General features: G+C 41.5%; 1 protein-coding gene across 1 annotated transcript; it reads left to right on the forward strand.

Moving 5' to 3' along the window:
• Window positions 1-463: 463 nt before the first annotated feature.
• Window positions 464-24,910, forward strand: ago1 (argonaute RISC component 1). The gene is made up of 19 exons (XM_063485025.1): window positions 464-633; window positions 6,272-6,458; window positions 10,828-10,948; window positions 11,871-12,052; window positions 12,626-12,762; window positions 13,113-13,247; window positions 14,164-14,251; window positions 14,956-15,103; window positions 15,889-16,008; window positions 16,121-16,243; window positions 16,909-17,042; window positions 17,288-17,472; window positions 17,660-17,819; window positions 18,072-18,162; window positions 20,280-20,474; window positions 20,572-20,706; window positions 20,803-20,904; window positions 21,489-21,688; window positions 22,192-24,910. Exons 1-19 carry the CDS (start codon window positions 609-611, stop codon window positions 22,298-22,300), a joined length of 2,577 nt encoding a protein of 858 aa, XP_063341095.1. The 5' UTR covers window positions 464-608; the 3' UTR covers window positions 22,301-24,910.
• Window positions 24,911-25,078: the final 168 nt, after the last annotated feature.

Raw genomic sequence — 25,078 nt, forward strand, 5'->3', positions numbered from 1 at the left:
TTTTAAACCTCAGCTTTGAACACACAGTCTCAGACACGTGAGACATAATTTGGCTGTATTTGCATATCTGCAGTGTAGTTCCACCTTCGACCTCTGGGGTGTGACAGCAAGTTCGTCAACACTTCCTTCACACTTTCCAATGGCAAAGAAGAAGTTTCAGATTTTTTTGAGGGGGGCGAGGGGCTGGCCTTTTTTGTTCCGCTGGAGAGTCCTGCTTGAACGGTGAGCAGGAGCACAACAGAACGGCAAGAAATTACAGCGCCGCGGACCATCGGCTAAATCAGAGCACCGGGAAGGATCCCGCTGCGCCGCCGAGGAAGAGTGGTTCGAAATAGGACGGCATCGCCCTGCAGCTGCGCCGTTACTGGCTCTAGGGTCAACGGGCAGACGAGCAACTGGCAGCTATCGCCGTTAGCCTTAACTCCTCTGCGGGTCTGGGGGGGTTCTGGTAGGGGCAGGGGGCGGGGGTACACCGAGAAAGGAGAAGACTGCACGCCGAGAGGAGGGGGCTGGAAGTCTGAGACGCTTCCAGCCTGAAGGGGGCCGGCGGTTTGGCCACAGCACCCCCCGGACTAGCTAGCTTGTACCCGCGCGGCTAAGTGAATGGGATGGAGCCGGGACCGTCTGGCGCTGGTAGGTTTATTTTTACTTAAGTGGTTTTAAATGCAACCAATCCGGGTCTATACTGCGGGCCAAACTGCAGCTGATAAAACTAGACACCGTAGCCTGGCCTCAGCATCGGGGGGGATGTACGAGGATGCTTGGTGTCAAGCCTCTCTGTTGCATCGAACGTTTAGAGAAGAGAGGGTGTGAGATGGAGAGGAGCTATCTTGCTGTCTGCATGCACTGCACTCCATAGAAAGCGTTATTATTTGTCCAGATTTATAGCTGCAGATGAGCCTTTTTGGAGTCTGACAATATCCTCAGCCATGCGCGGGGGCAGGGAGGTCGTGGGAATCTTGGTGAGGAGGGACGAGGTGAAGCCCGCCTTCAAGCAGCAGCAGCAGCTGGCTGCACCCGCACGCCCCACAGAACAGACCAGCCTCCCTTTCACTGACAGGTTACGTTTGCTAATATAGTTAAGGTTGTCAAGAGAGAGTTTAGCACAGTGTCCTTAAATGCACACATTAAAGACAACCTCGGGCCTACCATCTGCAGCGATAACTGAATTATTTATCTATGTGAAATAAGAAGGAGGAAAAAAGGCCTATCTCCTGTTCCTGTTCGAGATGACATAATCTGCGTTTAGACTGAGAGAAGCATGCAGAGCATTATATTTATGTGTTGCGGTTTGATTCTGTATCTGCAGACTTATCAGTGCCAGTCAGATCAGAGATGGGCTTCATTTTGGCAGTTTTCTTGTTTGATACTGAGGTGTGGAGACCTGCAATTAAAGCACTCACTGGACTTGACTTTATGCCCAGGTTGAAAGTCTGTTTACTGTGGAACGTCTTGAGTGCCCGGCATTAATAATGCAACCATGAATGTCTTAAATTTGTTGAAGGCATGGCTTTTATAAAGACTTGTATTTTTAATTGATGCAAAATGTTTTGACATGAACTCGTTAACGATCCCTGAATCCTCTTTGGATATCTTCAGGCTTGTGTTTATGCAAAGCAAGCCTGATGGTAAAATCACGTCATTATTCAAGATCCTGAACCTTGAAATTAGTTGAATAGGCCTGTTTTAATTTCTTAGGATGGGGGGGGGGCTCCAGAGGCCCCTTATTTCAACGTCTCCTTTTGTGTTTCAAGTGTGATGATTCAGTTTTCTATTTTGAAAGATTTTTCTGGTTGCCACATTTGGCTCACAGTCAACAGCCAAATGCTTGGAGACACATAACTGATTTAGCCACAAGTGATGCCTAAATGGATCTTCCTTGTAATTTGTGTACTTGGCTTATAATTTAGCTTATAAGCCAGTATCTTGTATTTTTGGAGGCTAATTGTTCTCTAGTTTTTTAACTTTTTTTGTGTGTATTTGTATAGCATCACCAACCACACATCTTTGCCATTACCTGCAAACTTAATGTGGAGTTGTTTAAAAAGTTCACATTGAGATCCTTTATTTGTTTTATTTGTTGTCCTGCAAAGGAACCCAAAACGAAACACACAACAACAACAGACGTGTTATCCCAGGTATGACTTTAAAATAGTCATTCCCATGTGACTTGATGTTATTGCTTATTACGTCATTGTAAAGGATTTAAGTAGCGAGTGTCTTCATGTTGTGATGCAGCGCCAAAGCTCCGCTTTAAGTCTTACCGCCCGGGAAAGACTGCTATTGTGTTGGGATATGTGAGAGGGCTGGCTCCGCTTCTCACCATCTGCCTTCACTGGCACGAGGGCGAAGTGTGTGTCATTGTGTGTGCGTGCGCAACAATCAAAACACGGTATAGACACTCATGCATTCACACGCGTACATGCTTTCTTGCACATAAAGTACGTGCGGGCACCACATGTCTGGTGTCTGTGTTTACAGTGCTTGTCAGATGTGTTTTAGGGACTTGTGATTCTACACTTTGATATTCATATGAACACACACACACACACACACACACACACACACACACACACACACACACACACACACGGATGGGTGACTGATTAAAGGAAAAACCTGAATACTTGACCCACTACACTGAGGATATTACGTGGTACAGTTGTGCTGCTGGCATGGTTTGTGCCCAAAAAGGTTAGAGACATTGAAAATCAATATTGATTTCTTCTGAGATATCATCTTAATCTGTTAATCACTGTCCTGACGACAGTGATCTCTTCCAGGATGACAGTACCTGCCTTCCGTAGAGCACAAGGGCTCACTGGATAGTTTAGTGTAAAACTGATGTGAATCATATCCTGAGATTTTTACTTGCAGTCACCAGATCTCAACCAAATTGAACACCTACGTCAGACCTGTGTCTGAAGTGTTAGACATTGCTCCACCACAATCATTAAAGGGAATGTATTTTGAATGTCTAATCCCTTCAATAATCTTGTTAAACCACTCCAGTGTTGTATAAAAGTTGTTCTGATGGTCTAAGATACTTTGATTTTTCCTTTAATCTGCAGGGCTCGCAAAATCGCTAGCCCGACGTCCCAGGGCTAGCGATTTTTCCAGTCGGGCTACCAAAATCCATTTCAGCCCTGCCCGTCGGGCTATCATAGAAAGGGAAGATATGTCAATGCTTTTGCATTCTTTCGCAAATGTAGCTGAGTAATTATGTCATCAGCATCGATGAGCCACTGTCAATATGTGACACATTGAAATCGCGTTTGAATTTGCGCTTGTTTTTTTGCTTTCACTTTGCGATCGCGCGAACTGTGTATAGAGAGGAGCAGCACTGATTGGTAAGTCACAGATTAATTGCGCACCAGTTCCTCTAGCATCGTCTTATCAATCGTTAGCTTACTATCAAACATGACAAGTGAAATCTCCTGCAGCAAGCTTAAACATGCGATAGAGGTTGATTGCGCAGAGAATTGCTGACCGTTATGTAAGTATGTGTGTAAAAGCAGATGGATTTACGCAGGTATTTTAGTTCTGCAGAGCCAAACAAGACAGGTCAGGATGAAGAAGGGGCAGCCAAAGAAAAGCCTACCACAAAACGGAAAAGTTATGACAAATCAGACTATGAGGAAAAAGGAAAGCGCAGCTTTTTTGGTTTCATGGACAAAAGAATTTATGTGGCTGGAATATGACGAGCTAAATAACATAATGTTCTGCCGGGTGTGTTATGAGTTCCCCTCGATTTCTGAGTCAACAAGCGCCTTTGTTACTGGGACCAGTCATTTTAAGAAAGACCCCATCAGAACCCATGAGAAATGCAAGAAATGCATTATTGCTCAGTCTGCAGTATCTTTCCCAGAACAAACACCAATTGCAAAAAACATACTAAAAATAAACCAAGCATAACAAGAAGTCCTGAAAAAGCTGTTTAGAACAGCGTGCTATGTTGCAAAGAGTGAACTACCATTGGCAAAATTTAGCAGTCTTTGCAAACTTCAAAAAGCAAATATCCTAGATCTTGGTTCCACTTGCCTCTTACCCGTGATTTCAGTGGAAATTTCAAATTCAGGGTCTGACACAGACTGATTCATGTTCTACACAGTTCTTACAAGTTCATAGAAATTTCTGTTCAATTAGAACCAGGTATTTGAGTTGATGGTTGTAATTTGTTGTTGTAATTTGTGTTTTAAATATTTTTAGATTGATGTTTTGTTTCCTTTACAATATTATACATTAAAGTATAATATTGTAAAGGAAACAAAACATCAATCAAAAAATTGTCTTCTTTGTTTTTTTTTTTTATTCGGGCTACTTAAATTTATTTTGGGCTACCAAAAACTGAAGAGTGCCTGCCCGAAGGGCTACCAGGGATTTTGAAATTTTGCGAGCCCTGATCTGTCATATACACGCTAAGAAGAGAAAACAGTGTTTTATGGCCATTACTCTTCCGATTCGTTTAGCATGTTCTGAATAGTGAACATGTGATGGAGTGGCTATTTAAAGCAGAGCTTTTCCAGTTGAGGATGCCGACGCCTTGCCATGATGTGGGAACATGCTCAGTTCAGGACCACAAAGGCCAAGGTCTCTTCAGCATGACCACAGCAGCACCCTGCCTCTTCTCATCTCCTCCAACAGCCGTACACATACACGGGTCCCCTGATATCCATGACAATACTGTGTTGCCTTGGTGTCTCCATGGTGAGGCTGGGAATGTACAGGGGGGCCCCCTGTGTTTGTGTGTATGAGTGTGTTCATCGTAGCAAGGGCGCTCCCTCTGTCGTACACCCGTGAATTTGTGTCTGCGAGATGGAGGCGCAGGGCAGCTGGGGTCTTTGTTTTGGTGGAGGGCGGCTGTTCTCTGGGGACCCAGAGGTTAAGGCAGTGGGCCCCTCTCAGGCAGGAGTCACAGCAAGCACCCAGTTTAGGACCCCCTCTATGTTAGACCTCCTGACTTGATGAGACTTTAACTTTTAGGACATGAAACTAGTATGGGCATAATGTATACTGTTAAAAAGACTGCTTCAGGCCTAGAATATACAAGCTGGAGCTAAACTTAACCAACTCGAAAGGAAAATGGACATGTGAAGTGTCTCTTGCACACAGGCAGTAGTTTTATTTTGAAAGTAAAACCCACGACCATTAAGATGCTGGGTGTATTGGTTCAAATCTTACTATAAGTGCAGTGCCCTCCTGGGTAGTGTGTAACTCATGTTAATAAATGTGATCTATGTGTGTAATAGATGTAGTGAGTGAAGAACAGACAGACTTGCTTATAGAAATTTCTTTTATTCTCTTATTATAGAAGAAGAAGCAGATAAAATATGCAAATAGAAAACTGGAAGCTAAGAATACTTGACATTTTTCACTATTTTTTTTTTTCTTGCAGAATGTCTAAAATCATTGATTCTCAAAATAGCTGCTGTTTATTTCCCCCTTGCTACACTAATCATTTTAGTCACATAATTAATCTCTTTTCCCCCCAATTTAGTACTTTTATTAAATGATATGCATATAGCATCAAATGTGTGTTCACAGTGATGCTTCTGAAAAATTTAGATGAACCCAAACCCCCAAAATACAGATTTTTACAATAGAATTTAGTTAAAAAATCTTAAACATAAAGAAGCTGGATGACTCTGATCCATTTAATTGATTATCATAGTTCATAATTTGCATAGTAACCATGTGATCAGACATCGTGATAACTGGTGAACAGCAAAATTAAAGTCATATTTTCTTTTACTTAAGGAAATATTTTACTAATTTATTCATGTTTTTCTCCCTTTCTCCCTATTCCCTTTTCTCTTAAACACCACCCCCCCACCCCATATATGACCTCATGTGGCTGCTCTTACTGTTGTTAATGTTCGATCACACCTTACTGTACATACTTCTGTGTCTTTCTCTTTGCTGCCCCCAAATGCACAATCTGCCTTTTAATATCTTCCTTGTTTATTTTTTTTTAACTATCTTCCCTCTACCGGCCTTCCTGTCCCTGCGAGTGACTCTTGTGGTGTTCTCCTTTCCCCTGCCTACGCTTCCTTCCTGGCTCATGCCCTCCTTGCCCTGTCCTCTGCTGTTCACCACTGCTTCCTTTGCCACCCCCTCACTTAACCGTTGATTCTTTGCTTTACCTTTGGTTTTTTCCTGTCTGTTGCTTCGTATTTGTGCACTTTTCCAAATTCAAACCCTTTTTGCTCTGAACCACATTTTTCCCTGTTACCTGTCTTTGTCTGTGGCTGCCTATGTTGTATCTGTCCAGTGCCCATGGGGGTCTTCCCCCCACCCCTGCAGCAGGTGTTCCATGCCCCTCGCCGGCCAGGCATGGGTACCGTGGGCAAGCCCATCAGGCTGCTGGCCAACTACTTTGAAGTGGAGATCCCAAAGATGGATGTCTATCACTACGAGGTGGACATTAAGCCTGACAAGTGCCCACGACGAGTCAACAGGTAGCAGATTTCAGTCACAATATTTCTCTGCATTTCTTTTCTTTGATGTCCCACATTAATGGAAAAGATCAGCACTTGTCAGTTGTCATTTGTTATAAGCAAATAACAAAGTTACTAATTTGTAACAGTTGGGTATGCATTGAAGAAGTCATCAAGTAGCTGAATTGCCTCCTGTGTGGTAATTGGATAATGAAAGCCCAACAGCCACCAACCAGTAATGTGTGTGTTGTCTTTGAAGAGGCAGCGATAACAGCTACTTGAAGCATGAAAAATGTATTTCTTTGCAACAGCTATCTATTTACGATGATTAATTTTGGGTTCTTGTATTGGAAAAATAATAAAGTGTTGCCAAAGCAATGCTCTTTTAATTTTAACATCACCTTATGTGAGAAAAATAAGTATGGAGTTGTGGTGCATATAAATAGATATCAAGTTAAAAAAATTGTACCTGTTCGCATGTGTCAGATATTTATATAACTGACAGCACATACATTAACAGGAGGTTGTGCTGCTATGAAAGTCATTTTAACTACAACTCTGAGGAACATGAAGAGCACAAAAAGTAATGCATCTGTGTAGAACTGAGTAAAATAAATAATTCACCATCTTCTCTGGATGGGTTTCAGTTTTTTATTAGGCAGAAGACAATTTTCCTTCCTGCAGTAGCTTTACCTTCTTTACCTGCTGGTGACTGGACAGATGGTTGAATCAAAACTGAAACCAACTTGCTTGAGCTGAATGTTGTGCCTCCTGATGCAGCTTAAAGCCAAATGGTTGATGCAAACATTGGAAGAATATCACCTGTATCATATTACACCTATTTAAATTGGAGTAACTTAGTTTACATATTTGCATGCTTTAGTATTTTTCATGAAACCTGTAGTCCCCGTCCATGTTTTTACTGGCCCTGTTTTTAGTTATAACAAAACTAATGTGATTTGTCACATTCATTACTTTAATCTAAGAAATACAGTGTACATAAAATATATATATACATTTCAAAGTTGAGGAAAGAAGTGTGCTCTTTCTACCTTGCAAACTTTCCATGGCTCAGCAAAGAGCTGCTTCCGGTGAACGGTCTGTCTTGTCTCTGCGAAGAAAAATGTCACAGTATACATATGTTTCATTATGTTTGATCCAGGTGAATTCATTCTTTTCACAAAGGTCTGTTTTTTTTTTGTTTTTTTTTCCACGTTGCATAGCGATCTCTGCTTTTTATACCATCCTCAGATGGTGTCATCCGTCTGACTTTGTGCTGGCTGTCAACAAGATGGGATTGACCTTCACTTTCCACAGTTGTCTTATATGTGGAGTCACACATCAGGGGCTGGCTTAAAGCCTCAGTCAAATATATCGCTGTAAATGCCAAGAATTTCTAGACTGAAAAACAAATTCACTCCATTTTTACATCCAAAGTTTTTGCAGCACAAATGATTATAAACAGTCAACCAACAGCCTGCTCCCATTAGTAAGTCAGACTAAGACTCTTCAAACATCTTTGACTGAGTTGGTACCAAATAACTGAAAATAAAGTTTTATCACTATGAAGGACCAAGTTGGTTAGACTTGAAGAACACCGGTAAGTTTTTAACTGGGTGTCATTTTAACTCAAAAATAAAAATACTTAAAAAAAAAAGGAACTCTCCCCAAAAAATCCAAACATACATCTGAACCTCTAAAGAGGTCACCTGTGGAGTACTAAGCTACTTGTGATCAGAAAGTAACAAACATAACATCAAACCAACTAAACAAAAGCAAAGCCCAACTGCACTGACTTGACAAAGGGAAACTTGTATGCTGACTGATTATACCAGCTTAGAGAACAGGGGAACCGTACATTGCACGTTCCAGGTTGCACTTCCTGTATTTAGGAGTGCTGAAGTCACAGGTACGTTTGATTTAACAGAGTTTACACCTGTTGCTCTTCCTACCATAACCCCAAAGGGGAAATCAATATAGCTTCAACAAAGTCTAAATAAACAGAAGTTATGCAAAATCAAAGATTGTGTCATCATTTATCTGTTTGTATTTCAATGCATATCACATGTAAAATATGTTGTCCAAGTACTGGTGCGTGAATTCATGTGTCTTCACATGCAGCCATCACACACCCCCTCTATAAAAGGTTTGCTGTGTTAAACTGTGACAGCATTGTTGTTGTCGTTTTCAGAGGTGTGTTGGACTTTGCCATGCAACCATTCTAATTCAGACTTCACCAAGTCATCTCTACACTCGTACCTTTCATCTTGTCTAGTTAGTATAGTGCTTTATGATCACTGTAAGCATTTAAAATGAATGATAGAATTAGGAGAAGTTTGAGTGAAGCATTTCAGCAACATAAAGACGGGAAAAGGGAGTAAAGTTCAGAGCTAGAAGCTTCATAAAAAGGACTTTCACTTTCTCTTACCAATGATGAATACATGGATTACTAGACTTCCTGGGTTGTGCATGCAAGTCTGCATTACAGAAATGCAAGGTACAGAGAGCTTGAAAATGCCCATTTGTACATGTAACTAGCACCTTTCACAGCAACAATAAAGCTTTGTAGTAGTTTCAAGAAATCATGGGAGGACTGGCAGATAAGCAGAAGCTACAGGGATAAACCAATTGTTCCCATCTCCAATCAGAGAGTTCTTCCACTTTTTATAGTCAGATGAATCATCAACATTTATATGAAAACTGGCACCTCTAGCATTACCAGTCAGCAGGCATATGATGGGAAAAAATAAAAAACCTGTCCAATCCAATTTTTGGCTCCTAAGAGAATTGTGATTCTCTATAAACTCTGCAGCCGTCTTCTGCTAGGTCTTTACCTTGTTCCTCAAAGAGAGGAGATATGACCTACACAAAAAATAAATATATATAAGAAAAAATAGTTAAATATGCAGCCTTCTAAGTTGACCAAAAAAAATTAATGACCCGGATAAGGAAGAGTGGTTGACTTGTCAGGGCGATAAATGTACACAGGTAAGCAATCAACCCAGGTGTTACCCATGAGTCTCAGCGAGCCACTGCACAGATCCCAGCAACTACAAAAAACACGAAAATGATTTTGGTAAAGGTTTATGAGTTATTTGGTACTAACTCAGTTTATGAAGTTCACTATTTAGCGGTGACTTACTTATGTTGTCAGACTTGAAACACTCCACATGCAGGAGTCTTTCCTGGGTTGTGAAGCTAAACGCCTCTGCAGGGTAACACTGACCACTGAGTCACCATGTTTCCCTCATAATAAGCCTCCATCTATCTGACTGAGAAAAATATATTTTTGCAACTCTCCTTTTAAGGCCTCCATCCCTTTAAGCTGCCTTTCTTTTGATTGGCAGGCCCCTTGCAGCAGGTGGGTGGGGCTTCTTTGATCACAGCCACAGCTGTGTGCCGGACATGACCATATTAAGATATCCCCTCTCACTGATGTCACACGGTGCCCAGAGTAGAAAAAAACCCCACTGAATTGAATATTTAGAGCAGCCTCAAATCTTTGCTTTTGACTCATAGGAATTACATACACCAAATGTATTATTTGAAACTTTAGCCACGATTATTATGATCAGCCACTACACTAACAATACATATGACAAAAAATAAGAAAAAGCATCATAGGTTCACCTAAGTACAGTCTCATACATATGAATTAATTTTGTATGTCTCCTAATAGGAACTTTGGTGATCTCAAACCTAAAATACATTGATAGTTTTTACTTCTGTCTGCTAAAACATAATAGTACCCTCATAAAATGTTTGATTACACAAATGAAATTTTGTTAAAATCCTCAGCAGAGGCCGTCTGCGGAACCCGGAAAGAGAGCCCTTGAGCTTTGTTGTCCTTCATTTTAACAAGGTCATGGCCATAAACAGAAATAAATGAAGCAAATTGGTATTTCTTTTTTATTTGTGGTAGATCCTCAGAAAATCCAAACTCTAAATGAGGATCCCTGAGCACTGACTGTTCTAGTACCATCTCCTCTGATATTAAGAGAGGATCTTTTAGAATCAGAAGGAAATGGAGCTCAAACACAAAGGGTCCAAGAAGGCATGCAAGGGTCAAGCCCTTCGACCTTTCCTTTTTAGAAAGACCTCCTCATCCCCCACACTTGAGTGAAGGTCAAGGCACCATGCATTCAAAGGTAGCCCCCCCACCACCACCTGCACCCATGCTCTTTGTCCTTGCTTCTCCCCCTGTGACCACCAGATATTGAACTCACCAGCTGTATCCTGCCTACTCTATATCAATATCTCAATAACTGCACCTCCTCGTGACAAAAGCAGCATCCTGATGAGGGAAGAGGTTTAACTGGCAGAGGGGGATTTGCTCTGGCTTTATTGCACATTAATCTCATGTCATGTTTGCATGTGTTGCTGCTTACAGAGAGGTGGTGGAGTACATGGTGCAGCACTTCAAGCCCCAGCTCTTTGGTGACAGGAAGCCGGTGTACGATGGCAAGAAGAACATCTACACGGTGCTAGCACTTCCTATTGGGAGTGAGAAGGTAAATGTTTGGAGTGGTTTTTTGTGCTACACAACCATCAGTGAAGTCTCTCCTAAGCCCTGTTCAGCTGTGATATATTGAGTTTCTTAACAGGAAAGCAAATATTTGAATGACGGTAAAAAGATGCCGTGGTAAAGTCAGGATAGGTTGTCCACTAATAGCAGGGTTAGTGGTTCGATTCCTCCTCATCTGTCCGTGGGCATGACCCTGGCTTGATTACCTGAGAGGTTAAAAGTTTCTATAAAACAGCAAAGCATTTAATATGTATGTATTTGTTGTAATTAGTCATGTTATTTTCTATACTTAAAGCATCTATTTGATTAGGAAATGTGCTTGGGTGCCTTAAGTAAATGAATTAGAAGATATCTGTTGTGTAAACAATAGGGTCAGATCATCTGACTGCCCCTGATGGACTCAGGCAATTAGAAAAACATCTTTCCAAAAGCATCTCTGGATCTCGTCTGTGGTAATAAGACAGGAAGTCACTGCTCCTGCCCAAAACATAGTCCAGCATTTTTTGCACTTACTTTTTAACACTGTAAATTGTTATTTAGAGAAATTTAGGATTTTACACTTCTGGATACGGACAGCCCAGCTACCAAACTGCTTTGTATAGTTTTATACTTTCCATACAGGTGTGAGGAATTGTGTCTCCAGCTATTGCCTAGAAAGTAAATTCTATAAGCATTCACATGCCTATCACGGCATATAGTCACACCTACAGGTATGGAGAAATGCAAAAACTATGCAAAAAAATGTAAACCATACAAGCGCAGGGTTAGTGAAATGTCAGCTTCCAATAATATATTCTGCAGTACCTGAAAAGGGCTACAGTTTACTGCACAGCCTGAGGATTTAATTTTGCTGCTACAGGTGTGTCTTTATTTCATTTGTTCTTTACCTTTTGCTCTCTCTCTCTCAGGTAGATTTTGAGGTGACGATTCCTGGCGAGGGAAAGGATCGAATCTTCAAGGTGTCCATCCGTTGGCTGGCCAAGGTGTCATGGCGCCTGCTGCAGGAGACTCTAGTCAGTGGCCGACTGCAGGTCCCCCTTGACTCAGTTCAAGCCCTGGATGTGGCCATGCGTCACCTTGCCTCTATGAGGTCGAGTATATCAAAGTTTCTCTTATAGGTTCATAACAACACACACCAGTATTTACAGTCTGTCAAACAGTCTGTTCACACAGATAATCAGCTATTTCTAAGAGTTTTGTGCATCCTGAAAACATTTAGTAAAATTACGTTTTTTTTCCCCACATTTTTTGTGATATTCTAACTTTACAGCTTAGCGGTGCTTACTGAGTCCTTCCCTCCACAAGCATCAGATCATCATCGCTCCAGGCATCAGAATTACTAAATAAAAGACACGTGTTAGTTGACACCTGTGAGAAAGTGTCCACTGAACAATGCTAAGCTAAGTAATAGTGATAACTGGCTTGAAGACTTAACCTGAAAGTACTCAAAAGGAAGTCATGAAGCCACAGATATTAGATCAGTGATATAGTATCCAAAGAAAAATAGCCTTTTTCCTTAAACCTCTCGTTTGGATGTTGCAAGTTTTCTGCTTTTCTTGAGGTGACCTATTCTGAAACATCCACATCACTAGACATGAACTCATGCTGCGGTCATGCCCTGAATCAGAACATTGATTTCCACCTCTTCACCCCTTCTGATTAGGTACACACCAGTGGGCCGTTCATTTTTCTCCCCACCTGAAGGATACTACCACCCACTTGGTGGGGGAAGGGAAGTTTGGTTTGGCTTCCACCAATCGGTGCGTCCCGCCATGTGGAAGATGATGCTTAACATTGATGGTGAGTCACTGAACACAGGCTCACCAGAGTGTGTGTAGTCAGCCAGTGATCTCAGTGGGTTTTACCGACATTGTGTGACTAGGCAGAAACATGGGGGGGGGGGGGGGGGGGGGGGGGGGGGGTATTTTGAAAAGAAAAACTTGTTCTGTGAGAAAAGCTGAGCCATGAGTATCTTGGAAAAGTTAAGTTATAAATTTACACTGCTGCTTTTGTTTCTATGGGCTGTTTGTAACACTCATTTAGCTGTGAAGAAAAAGTGGCAAAGTCTTCTGAAAGTTACAGATTTTAATAAGAACCTTTGTTTTTTGGTACTTTCTTCTTACTTATTTCTGCTCTCTGTCTCCCTCTAGTGTCTGCCACGGCTTTCTACAAAGCCCAGCCTGTAATTGAGTTCATGTGTGAGGTTTTGGACATTCGCAACATTGATGAGCAACCCAAAACCCTCACTGACTCACAAAGGGTCCGCTTCACCAAGGAAATTAAAGGTGGGCTACTGAAAAGTGTGGAAGTACCTTCCGAAAAAATAATGAAAGTACTTTGATACTTCTATGCATTTGAAGTATAGACTTGCTGAATACACACAAGAAGATGGGTACACTGTGGTCATACAGAGATGGACATGGTCAGTAGAATGTTCAAGGAGACTAAATTTAGCACAATTTGGTCCTTCCAAATTGTGCTAAAATATTCCCCACACCATTACACCAGCCTGAATCGTTGATAAAGGCAGGATAGATCCGTGTTTACATGTTGTTTATGTCAAATCAGAATTCGACATCTATCTAAATGTTGCAGCAGAAAGTGAGACTCGTTAGACGAGGCAATGTTTTTGCAGTCTTCTATTGTCTGTCCAATGTTGGTTACCCTGTATGAACTGTCGCCTCAATTTCCCGTTCTTAACTGACAGGAGTAGCTAAGAACAGGAAACCAGGCCCATCTACTATATCAGCCCATTACAGGCCATCTGCTTCATGGTTTGACATTCAAAGATGCTCTTCTGTGTATCTTGGTTGTCTTCCTCTTCTTCTTTCAACCTCCATCTCACCAACCCTCTGAATGTCCTCCTTCCCTGCAGCTCCATCTTCAACACTCTTGTCTCAGTAAATCCTCTATCCCTCCTCTGCACATGTCCAAGCAATCTCAGTCTTGCCTCTCAGTCTTTTTTCATCAAACTTCTTAACATGAGCTGTCCTTCTGATGTACTCATTTGTAATTCTATCATTCCTGGTCACTCCCAGCTAAAATCTTAACATCTTTAGCTCTGCCACCTTCGACTCAGCCTCCTGTCTTTTTTGTCAGTGCCACCATCTCCAAGCAATTCATCACAGCAGGTCACACGTTAAGCTCTTCCTTTCCGACACTTTTACTTAATATTTGTGTTACCCCGCTTACTGTCGCCAGGCCTGAAGGTGGAGGTGACCCATTGTGGCCAAATGAAAAGAAAGTATCGTGTATGCAATGTTACCAGACGTCCTGCCAGCCACCAAACGTAAGACTTTGCTTTTTGTTTCTGGCATAGAAAATACACAAATTTATTTCCTAACTTGACAGCATCTACCTATCTTATTTTATCCTATTAGAGTAATACATTGGAATATGTTAGGTATTCATCCTTATATTGATGTCACTGAAAGAAAGTACTTTTGTTTAATTTCACTGAAGTTGTACAAATGCAGCAATCACATGTTGGACCAATCACCAAAATTTGTCCTTGCTTGTTTGGAAAGGAATTAAAACGGTTTTAGAGGAGCTAAATTAATATTTAGTTCTTTAGCTTAAATGTAGGTAAATGTTCCTTCCAGGTTTACAGAAAGTTCTTGTTCATCTGTAAAGTTCCTATTGTAGAAATGCTCTATGATAATGGTAAAAAAAAAGTCCCTCCTAATGCATAAACATGTATTTCTAGTATTTCGTTGAAACATTTTTTAATGCTGAAATAATGATTTTTAATCATGTTTCAAAGAGGAGTGTTTTTCTTTAGAATAAGAAAAACCTGCTATTCTTTCCTCTGTTTATTATGAACCTAACCAAGCAAGTAGCTTAAATGGGAAATCTCTTACTGTTTTTGACAGTGAGTGTGCGTTTTCAGATTTGGTCAGAAATAACAGACAGAAACAGACAAAACCTGCAAATGAAGAGCGATCGGGTGATGACACTGACATGATGCTCATGTTCTCGTTTTTTCTGTACCAGGTTTCCCCTTCAGCTTGAAAGCGGGCAGACAGTAGAATGTACAGTGGCTCAGTACTTCAAGCAGAAGTACAACTTGCAGCTCAAATACCCCCACCTACCCTGTCTACAGGTGGGGCAGGAGCAGAAACACACCTACCTGCCTCTGGAGGTGAGGAAGTGTTCAGTGATGTTTCAACTATGATGCAAAAAGTTTACCATTTAAAGTAGAGGATGACCAGTATATTGGTTGATCAACACTAGCTCATCATGACTATGTCTGTATTTGTGTGTATTAATGACTGTTATTCCTCCAAAACTTTTTTATTGGGGTTTTTAATAGAATCCTAACAAACTGCTCACGTGTACATATGTAAAGAATATTGGCAAATACATCAATATCAGAATACATGTTATGTTTACGTACTCAAAAATCTGCCGACATACCTTCATTTAACCTTCAAGTGACCGAGTGGGATCATCGTTGACTCTTGAAATAGATTTTATTGTAATTTTGCACTTCTAATCAATAAAATGTCACATTTGGCAGTAGACCACGGCTAGTTCTGCTGAAGTAGTAAGATTTACTGCTGCAGAGGCCTTGAGGCATTTACTTAATGCCCAGAGTAACAAGGCAAACAGGTCATGGGTCGTTAATGGACACGAGCTCCTTTTTGTATAACAATGGTATCTGTCTTCGATAAAGAAAACAGTAGAGGGATCATAAACGCAACTGGAGACATAAAAAAGTATTACTGTATAAAATGTAAAGCTTTCACATTACGTTAAATGGCCTGTCATTTTAGGCCCTTAAATAGCTTGGCCGTCTGAGAGGTAACGATATATATCGACATAGAGGGTATTAAAAGATAACACAACCATGCACACAGACTAAAAACTTTCTTTCATATGGACAACCAATGTTTACGCAGTAATGACTGAATGTATTCATTCCAGGTGTGTAATATTGTAGCCGGTCAACGATGTATCAAGAAACTGACAGATAATCAGACCTCAACTATGATTAAAGCCACAGCTCGCTCCGCACCCGACAGACAAGAGGAGATCAGCAGACTGGTGAGTTGCAGAGGGAAGCGTTTGATGGAGGCCGTGCATCGTTTTGAAATGAGTGATTTATAGTACAAGGTGGAGATGGTGAGATATAATACAAGTCCTTTACTCTCTACAGATGAAGAATGCCAACTTCAACCTGGACCCGTACATTCAGGAGTTTGGGATCAAGGTGAAAGATGACATGGCCGAGGTGATGGGCAGAGTATTGCCAGCCCCTATTCTGCAGTACGGAGGACGGGTAAGGCACGGTTTATTCGTCAACCTGAACATATCGACTTTTATGTTGTTAAGAATGCAGCCATTTAGTTGTGTGTGTTTCACACAGAGCAGAGTGTTGACAAATTAAAGGACAAGTTTGAAAGCTTGACTCCTTTGGTGAGGGCATGTGGTGGCTCTTTTGTGATCTGTGGGTGATTTGCTTATATGGTTTGGATGAAGGGTTTACTGCAAATCAATACAAAGAGTGATCGCTTTTATCCTATAAAGAGGCGCAGATTAGAGTGATCTCTTTGATGATTATAGGGTAGATGGGTAGAGCACAAGGAGTCATTGAATTATTTGATGTTTATTAGTCTATGTGGATCATATCCCATTTCCCAACTGAATACCGATGCAGGATTTTGAGAATTTCTGAGACAGGGCTTTTGGAAGAATAGTATCCTTTATCTCCAGTCATGCTTCAAGTGGCGTTCACACAGGAAGAGACTCGTTTTGACATGTCGACCAGAGACTGAGGAAAATTAGTGAATTTCTGTAACTGACTGTTAGTTTGTTAGTAGACACACTAAGCTCTTGACCTTGGAAACTCTGTTTTTGCTTTAATTTGTCGTCTCTCTGTACTTTTGCTATAAATGTGACCTGATTTGGATTAAACTGTCTCTCCTGGTCCTTTCTTTTTTACAGAACCGTGCCATAGCTACACCCAACCAGGGAGTGTGGGACATGAGAGGGAAGCAGTTTTATAATGGCATTGAGATCAAAGTGTGGGCTATTGCCTGCTTTGCCCCCCAGAAACAGTGCAGAGAAGAGGTGCTCAAGTAAGTACTAATGAGCACAAGCAGATGATTTTGTCGAAGGGGAGGGGGGGATTAAATAATTTCTGCTCATGGCTGTTTCTATCATAAGGTTAGTTATTTTTAAATGAGCTTTTGCACAGAAGAAAAACAATCCTTCTCTTATGTTGTTTATTCCTCCTATATGTAATATCCCAAAGACATAAAATAATAAGTTAAAAACCTTATCTCGGAGATGCTTTATACGCTCATCTGTGGGTTCATCTCAGGAACTTCACAGACCAGCTTCGTAAAATCTCAAAGGATGCTGGGATGCCAATTCAGGGCCAGCCATGCTTCTGTAAATATGCCCAGGGAGCGGACAGCGTGGAGCCCATGTTCAGACACCTGAAAAACACGTACTCTGGACTTCAGCTCATCATCGTCATCCTGCCAGGAAAAACTCCTGTCTATGGTAACTTGTATTTGGTACATGTGGTTTGCCATAATTTTCTCAAAACAAATGAAATACTGTTGCTCAAAGTAGTCAAAAAACTCCTGAAGCATTCGGTCAAATGAGAGTATTAAAAAGCTCCCAATAAACTAGAATCATGTTTTGTTTTGTTTTTTCATGTGAGTAATTTCCAAACTTTTTCCTTTAGCGGAGGTAAAGCGCGTGGGTGACACCCTCCTCGGCATGGCCACGCAATGTGTCCAGGTTAAGAACGTGGTGAAGACGTCACCGCAGACTCTGTCCAACCTCTGCCTCAAAATCAATGTGAAGCTGGGAGGGATCAACAATATCCTGGTACCTCACCAACGGTGAGCTTCTGTTTGACCCGTTTTTAATTAGTTGCACATATTTATGGTATCTTGATTTAGGTGATGGGTGATGCTGACACATAGGTGTAAAGCGCTGACAGTGGCAGTAGACTTGAGTTTTCTATCAAAATCCTGCTGGATGACATGGTGATCCTTTGAATACGTTTCGGTAATATGACTCACCAACAGCAGCCCTTCACTGCCTTTATGAGTGTGTGTAATTTGCATCACCTCCTCCATTTGCTCTCTCAGGTCAGCAGTGTTTCAGCAGCCGGTTATCTTCCTGGGAGCAGATGTCACACACCCCCCGGCTGGAGATGGCAAGAAGCCCTCCATTACTGCTGTAAGTCTCGGAGATTACGCCTTCATTAAACAACACTAGATGATTTTAAACACAATCTCAGGAAAAGGAAGGGAATGTGCAACCACGGTGTGTCACAAAGCCTGGCCACTTTTCAAATCTGGGCGTGCAGGTTAAACCCATGGGTGGGCAATACTGGTGTGCTTTTGGCTCTGGTAACTTGTGAACAGCCTTTTTCATTGTTACTGGCTAAAGTTGCTTACTTGATGAAAAGACATTTGAGTTATTTAAAAATGTGAATAAGTATAATGAAGCACTAGTTTTTGTTTGGGGGAAAAATAGACTTTCTAATTAAGCAGATAAGAAATGTTCTAGGTTTAAACTATAGCATTGGTTGTCATTTGGTGTAGATATAGCAACAAGTCAAAGTCATACACAGAATTAATTGGCATTAATTAACACTATATACCTGCATTTAAGGACAAAGACCTTTAGATAACAAATGGATTTATACTTGGTCTTTATTATTCTTAAAGCCACTGGTTACCTTGTACCATATATATTGACTGTACAGTAGTTGTTAAGTACTCTAGTAGCTAAAAGTCATAAAAAATGTAAAAATGTTTCTCTGGGATGTGATGGCAGCTGCTTTGTTGGCCTCGACACTCCTTTTTTAGGCAAATCAAAAATAGCAAGGGCATGTAAATAATGCAAATGACCCCGAGATGCCACAGGGAAAAAACGCACGTTTGTGGTTGCTTGGTGACAGTGGGACTCGATGGCCACTGTGCTCATTAATGCTGGTAAGAGAAGAATACCTCAACATTAGGTAGTGGGTTCGGAACAGAAGAGCTTAAAGCTAACTAGTTTTTATATCATTGGACAAAAAAAATCTGTAATAACCTTTCACTATATTGTAATTTAATTTGAGGAGGAACTAGCGCCCTTCTGAGGTTTGTTTTGTGGCTTTAGTAAAGTCAAGTCCTTTCAGGCACATTTTCTCACGGTTTGTGGGTTGAAAAAAAGTTTTTATTGAAACAATGTGCAACAGTGAGCAGCGGGCTTCGAGGTACTTTTTCTCATGTTTGGTCGATGTGTCATAAGTGTAACTCAGTCAGCGGGGATTTGCGATGTTAAAAAAGGCAGTCCAGATGGTGCATCAGTTGCCATAGGTGCAATGCTTAGGTAACAAAACTAGGTGTTTAAAGTAACCCTATTTTTCTATAATGAGCGATGTGAGTGCTATAAAGTGGTGTAATGAAATAAGCGTGCACATGCTCTGTTCTCAAATTTCATTTTTTATTTTCTGGATTTCAGCCTACTGCTGTTTTTGATCTTTAACAGATGAACAGTTTGAGATGGCTGTGACACAAATAGGCTTATTCTGTTATGTTTTGGCTATTTGATAGGGCTATGGTGATTCAGGGTTTCATTCAATGGTTCTCTCATAGTACCGTTTGCTTCAAACTCCACCTGCATGTACAGCCCATTTCATGAAAAGCACATAGCGCCGATATGACGCTTTGTTTGGACTTTGACGCACAGCACATGAGGCCGAGCGAAGAGAAAAAAGGAGGAGTACGAGAGGAATTAGTGAGGTATAAAGGGAAACAAATGGCTCATCACTGACTCACATTCAAAAGGAAATGACGTCAGCTCTCGTCCGCCCTTGACCTCAGCTCGCCTATGGTTGGCTGTGTTGTTGCCTAGCAATTATGACGAATAATTGAGTCACGAGGACAGGAGAGGAAAGCATGTCTGCGTTAACAGTACGAGCTGAGAAGAAAACTGGTGAGAAATGGTCATTGTAGTATCGTGTAAGGATTTGAGGGAAGGAAAATAAAAGGTTGACGTTGAGCCTCGCACACTTCCCAGCTGCAGCCTTTAGGGGATGCTAATGCTCAAATATGCACACGACGAAAAATGACTCATGTCTGTGAATCAATACTACAACTACAACTACTGCACAGATTTTCATAAAGTAAAAAGTCATGAAGAATGTTCAGTGACAAAAGGTGTATTTATTTGAGAGATGACTTTAGTCAAGGGGCTCAATAACCTAATGCTCGTTTATTGCAAGTCATATTAAGAGTGAAATCAGTGATCCGCACAGTATCATGTTAAATTCCTTTTTCAATGTTTCCTGCTCCCTCTAATAGGTGGTAGGCAGTATGGATGCCCATCCCAGCAGATACTGTGCCACAGTGCGCGTCCAGAGGCCCAGACAGGAAATCATCGAAGATTTATCTTACATGGTGCGCGAACTGCTGATTCAGTTCTACAAGTCGACCCGCTTCAAGCCCACCAGGATCATTTTCTACAGAGACGGTGTTCCTGAGGGACAGTTGCCTCAGGTAGGTGGGACGTTGCGATCTTAATGACACAATGTCACCAAAATCCATTTTAACATGTTTTCATCTGAGTGCTAACAAATGACGCTGTTACACGCAGATTCTCCACTACGAGCTGTTGGCCATCAGAGATGCGTGCATAAAGTTGGAAAAGGACTATCAGCCTGGTATCACCTACATCGTGGTGCAGAAACGTCACCACACACGCCTCTTCTGTGCTGATAAGTCTGAAAGGGTAAACTTTCTTTGTTTCCCCCTTCAGTTTTTCTGTTTCCTAGTAAGTTTTCATACTTGCTTACCTGTATTTTTTCCTTGTGTTATCTTTGGACAGATTGGGAAGAGTGGGAACATTCCTGCAGGGACTACAGTGGACACCAGCATCACTCATCCCTTCGAGTTTGACTTCTACCTGTGTAGTCATGCAGGAATACAGGTATTTATAATAGATATTTTATTGTTCCATAGAAATCTCTATTATAATATAATAAGAATAGAATAGAATAGAACAGAATAGAATAGAATAGAATAGAATAGAATAGAATAGAATAGAATAATCCTTTAATTGTCCCACAAGGGGAAATTTGGTTGTAACAGCAGCCAGAAAGACACATATACAAACAAACAGTACACAGGACACAGAACAGAAACATACACAATTTTTTTCTTACATATTTACATCAAGGACAATGGTTACTATAAACAGAGTACTTTACAGTTATTAAATTAAATAAAATTAACTACAGATAAGAGGCAAACCCAGGTTGTAGTGCGAATCGGTTGATTAAATTATTGCAGTTACAGCGCAGATGTGAACATCTATGATTGTTGGACGCAATTTTGATTGTACAGTCTGACAGCTGCAGGGAGGAAGGACCTGCGGAAACGCTCCTTCATGCATCTAGGATGTAGCAGTCTGTCACTGAAGGAACAAATCTCTTTGACTTCTTTTAACCTTGCAGTTATTTTACACAAAAGATTTATTGTTATTTTAATTGTCTTTTTCTCCTCTGTCCTCAGGGTACCAGCCGGCCGTCTCATTATTACGTCTTATGGGACGACAATCGCTTCACAGCTGATGAGTTGCAGATTCTAACCTACCAGTTGTGCCACACTTACGTGCGCTGTACCCGCTCAGTCTCCATCCCTGCCCCAGCCTACTATGCTCGTCTCGTGGCCTTCCGTGCCCGCTACCATCTGGTAGACAAAGAACATGACAGGTCAGTGTGGCTACGAAAGATAGACTATACATGTCTTCATTCTTGGTTGGTTGATGTTTGTTGGGGGTAAGGGGTTGGTAAGCTTGCTCCCTCTGTGGCCTCAGTAAGCACTTTCTTGACTTTCACAGTTGGTAGTTTCAGGTCAAACTGAAGTTAATTTTGTAAATTATGGCCATTCTTAGAGGCAGAATTAAGGATTATCCAGGGTGTGTGCATTGGCTAATGACTTGTCAATCACAAGTCATTCACAGTCAAGTCTATCCCTCCCTAGTCATGCTCAGTTTCAAAACACCAAGATAACAGGACTTCACTAACCAGTGGATGACATCACAGTTTTTTACATACATCTTTTATACTGTCTACAGTTTGTCACTGAAAACTCCTACGACCAGCAGCAAGTGGGGCTGTTGGTCTGCTGCTGCTGCCAATTTTATTCTTATCAAGACATGAAATGTGTAACTCATCTTTGCTCGCTCTCTCATCACCCTCTCGTCTCTCTGCAGTGGAGAGGGCAGCCATGTGTCCGGTCAGAGTAACGGTCGGGATCCCCAGGCGTTGGCTAAGGCTGTTCAGATTCATCACGACACTCTGAGGACCATGTACTTCGCTTGAGCGTCACCAACCATCGCCGCCATCGTTCCCTCCCACCTCATTTCTACCTGAGTGGGCAAACGGCCCACCGGCACCACCTCATCCCCATCCCTTACTCCCTACAATTGCCCACTACACATACTTCACAGCAATCAGTCACTCAAATCCAAGAAACACAAATCCCCTCTCCTGTAAAACACAGGTAGACTCTGCAGCCTCATGCACTCAAACGGTTATGAATATTACTGTTGTTTTTACTTTACCGGGACTATTGATCTTTTTAAGTTGAATTTTTAAATCATGGGTATTATGTAATTGTATTGTATGCTACCTTCACACTCCTATGTATGTAAGTATGCAATACGGATGGGAGAAAAATAGAAAACTAGGCGATAAAAAGGAGAAAAAAAATCCTAAAAACTTTTTTAACTGCCACCACGATGCTGCCTCTACCCATCCAAATGCCGGATGCCAGTATTGCAAGCCCCTTGTTAGAGGGGATCCTCATTAGAGGTGGTACTGGGCACGCACACTTACATGTATCATTTTAATGTTATCATGAACTACATTCATGTTTTTTAATGTTTTTGAAAACTGTTTTTTTTTTAAACAGCCTTGAGGAGTCCGGGGTATGGTACATTAGCACTTAGTGTTAGCATGTAGGTGCCACCAGTCCTGCACATAAAGAGTTTGTTAGTACATGCGAGGCTAGCCCTCTGGTCTTTATATTATAGCAGACAAAGAAAGAGCAGGTGTAGCATATTGTAGATCCAGGACAGGAGTCCTGCCACACACTCTGTCCTGGTTGGCCAGTCCCTTAGAGATTTCGCCTTTAGAGGCAAGTTTAGCGTAACAGTAGAGGGACCATTTGCATAGTGTGTATCTAATATACTTGCACCCCATGCACCTAAACCAGCATTGTTAACCAGCCAAAAGTGATGCCACCCTATGGAAAGGGGGCACTCAAACAGGAAGATAATCTTTTATTTCTCTATACATTGCTCTTTTAGAATTTACGAGGCACTTTTTAAATTTTATTTTTATTTTATTTTACTTCAAAATGGTGAAACTAGCCGTTGGCGAGACTTTACACTCTACATTTGAACGTTTCACACCCACACTTGCGTAGCTTTTAGAACAAAGGCAATAGGCAAGGTCAACACTATTCTGTAGATTTGAAAGCAGGCAAATATAGTCTATGATCACTTAAGTGCTGCAAAGCTGAAGTCGCCTTCAGCAACTGACCTTGCTCCGATCAGTCTGCACATTCCAACGTGTATCAGTGGAAATGGCGCCAAGCGGCGCGCTCCACGCATCCACCCGTGCTTTTCTTTGCCTAACTGTACTGACCTATCCTGCGCCTGTCCCGCTTTTACACAGAGCTCTTCCCCTCTGCAGGCATTTACAACAGAAGCACACACATGCCTGCGCTCTCAGTCTCCTTCTCAGCATGCAGAGACATAGCTGATCAAATGCACTTGTTACCCCCATTCCCACGTTAAGCCAAACTCATCAACCTTTCCGCCATCACCTTTTATCCTTGCCGTCTGTTCTCACTCGTCGCATAACACACCTGCAGCATCCCCTGCCCCAATCCCCTATGTTGTGTTAGCCAATCCCTATTGGTGCTCTGTGTGCGTGGGCGGCACAGATAGGGGATTGCTACATTTGACAGGGTGGGCCTCTATTACGACTATTTAACATGCCCTGCCTTTACATCTAGTCACTTTCTGGATTTATGGAAGAAAAATGCATGTAATTATTTTTTATGACTGGATATTCTGAGCCACCTTACTTTGGTTTTCTTAGAGGTAGGAGCCTCGCGCTCACCACTGCCTGTCAGTCGTTTTGCCTCGATTGTGTAATGGTTATAAAGACTGCTTTTTTCCTTTGTCATTATTATTATGAATATTGTGACTAGTGTCAGAGTGTATCCTCAAGAGGGCACTGTGGAGACGGTCCCAAAATTCCACCTCAGTTGCCCTTTAAGCGCCTCAAATCTTGTCTGATGGTCAGACCCCCTTTTGAGTCGAAAGGGATCAAAAGATAAGAGATCAGATGAGTTTGATTTTTAAATCATGTTTATGAACTTGCATAATCAAAATGCCTTTGTACACCGTTTTACTGATCCTTCATTGTGTCCACGGTGATTTGTATATATGAATATATAATATTAACCTGTTATGTATTTTGGCCCAGCAGTTGAGGGGCTTTTCACAGTCGGGGCCAGTCTTCTACCCCTCATTCTGCGTTTAAAAAGAAAGAAAGAAAGAAAGAAAGAAAGGAAAAATATCAACCTGGGGGCATTTCCCCAACACCACTGAAACCAGATGCAGTTCTTCACTCACTGAAGCCACAAAGCACCTTGCAAAGGGGGGAGACGAAATGGCAGTCACCCTGGAAATGTATCATGTGGACACGGGAGAGTCCGTTCCCCCTCCACGCAGCCTCACGGTCTGACTAAGCAATATTGAAGCCACTGATCAAGAACAGTCCTTGTCATAGCACTTCCCAATAGATTTGAATGAAAGGACGTGAAGCATATTATTTTGGCTCTGTATGTGATAGTATGGGAACTCTGTTGGGGAGGGTTATTTTTTAAAGAAAATAAAATTGTTTTTTATTACTCTTGTTGCGTTTTTTGTTTGATTTTACTGTGCGTTTAATACAGCTTTGTCTGAAAAGTAAGTAATGGGATTTATCAAGGCTTACTCTCATAACATCCTGAAATCTACCTTAACTAATAATTCTTAGATATTAATGCATGGGTGGATGAAGAAAAAATGCACCTCCTAAGTC

This window comes from Pelmatolapia mariae, linkage group LG10_11, assembly GCF_036321145.2.
Source record: "Pelmatolapia mariae isolate MD_Pm_ZW linkage group LG10_11, Pm_UMD_F_2, whole genome shotgun sequence".
NCBI lineage: Eukaryota > Metazoa > Chordata > Actinopteri > Cichliformes > Cichlidae > Pelmatolapia > Pelmatolapia mariae.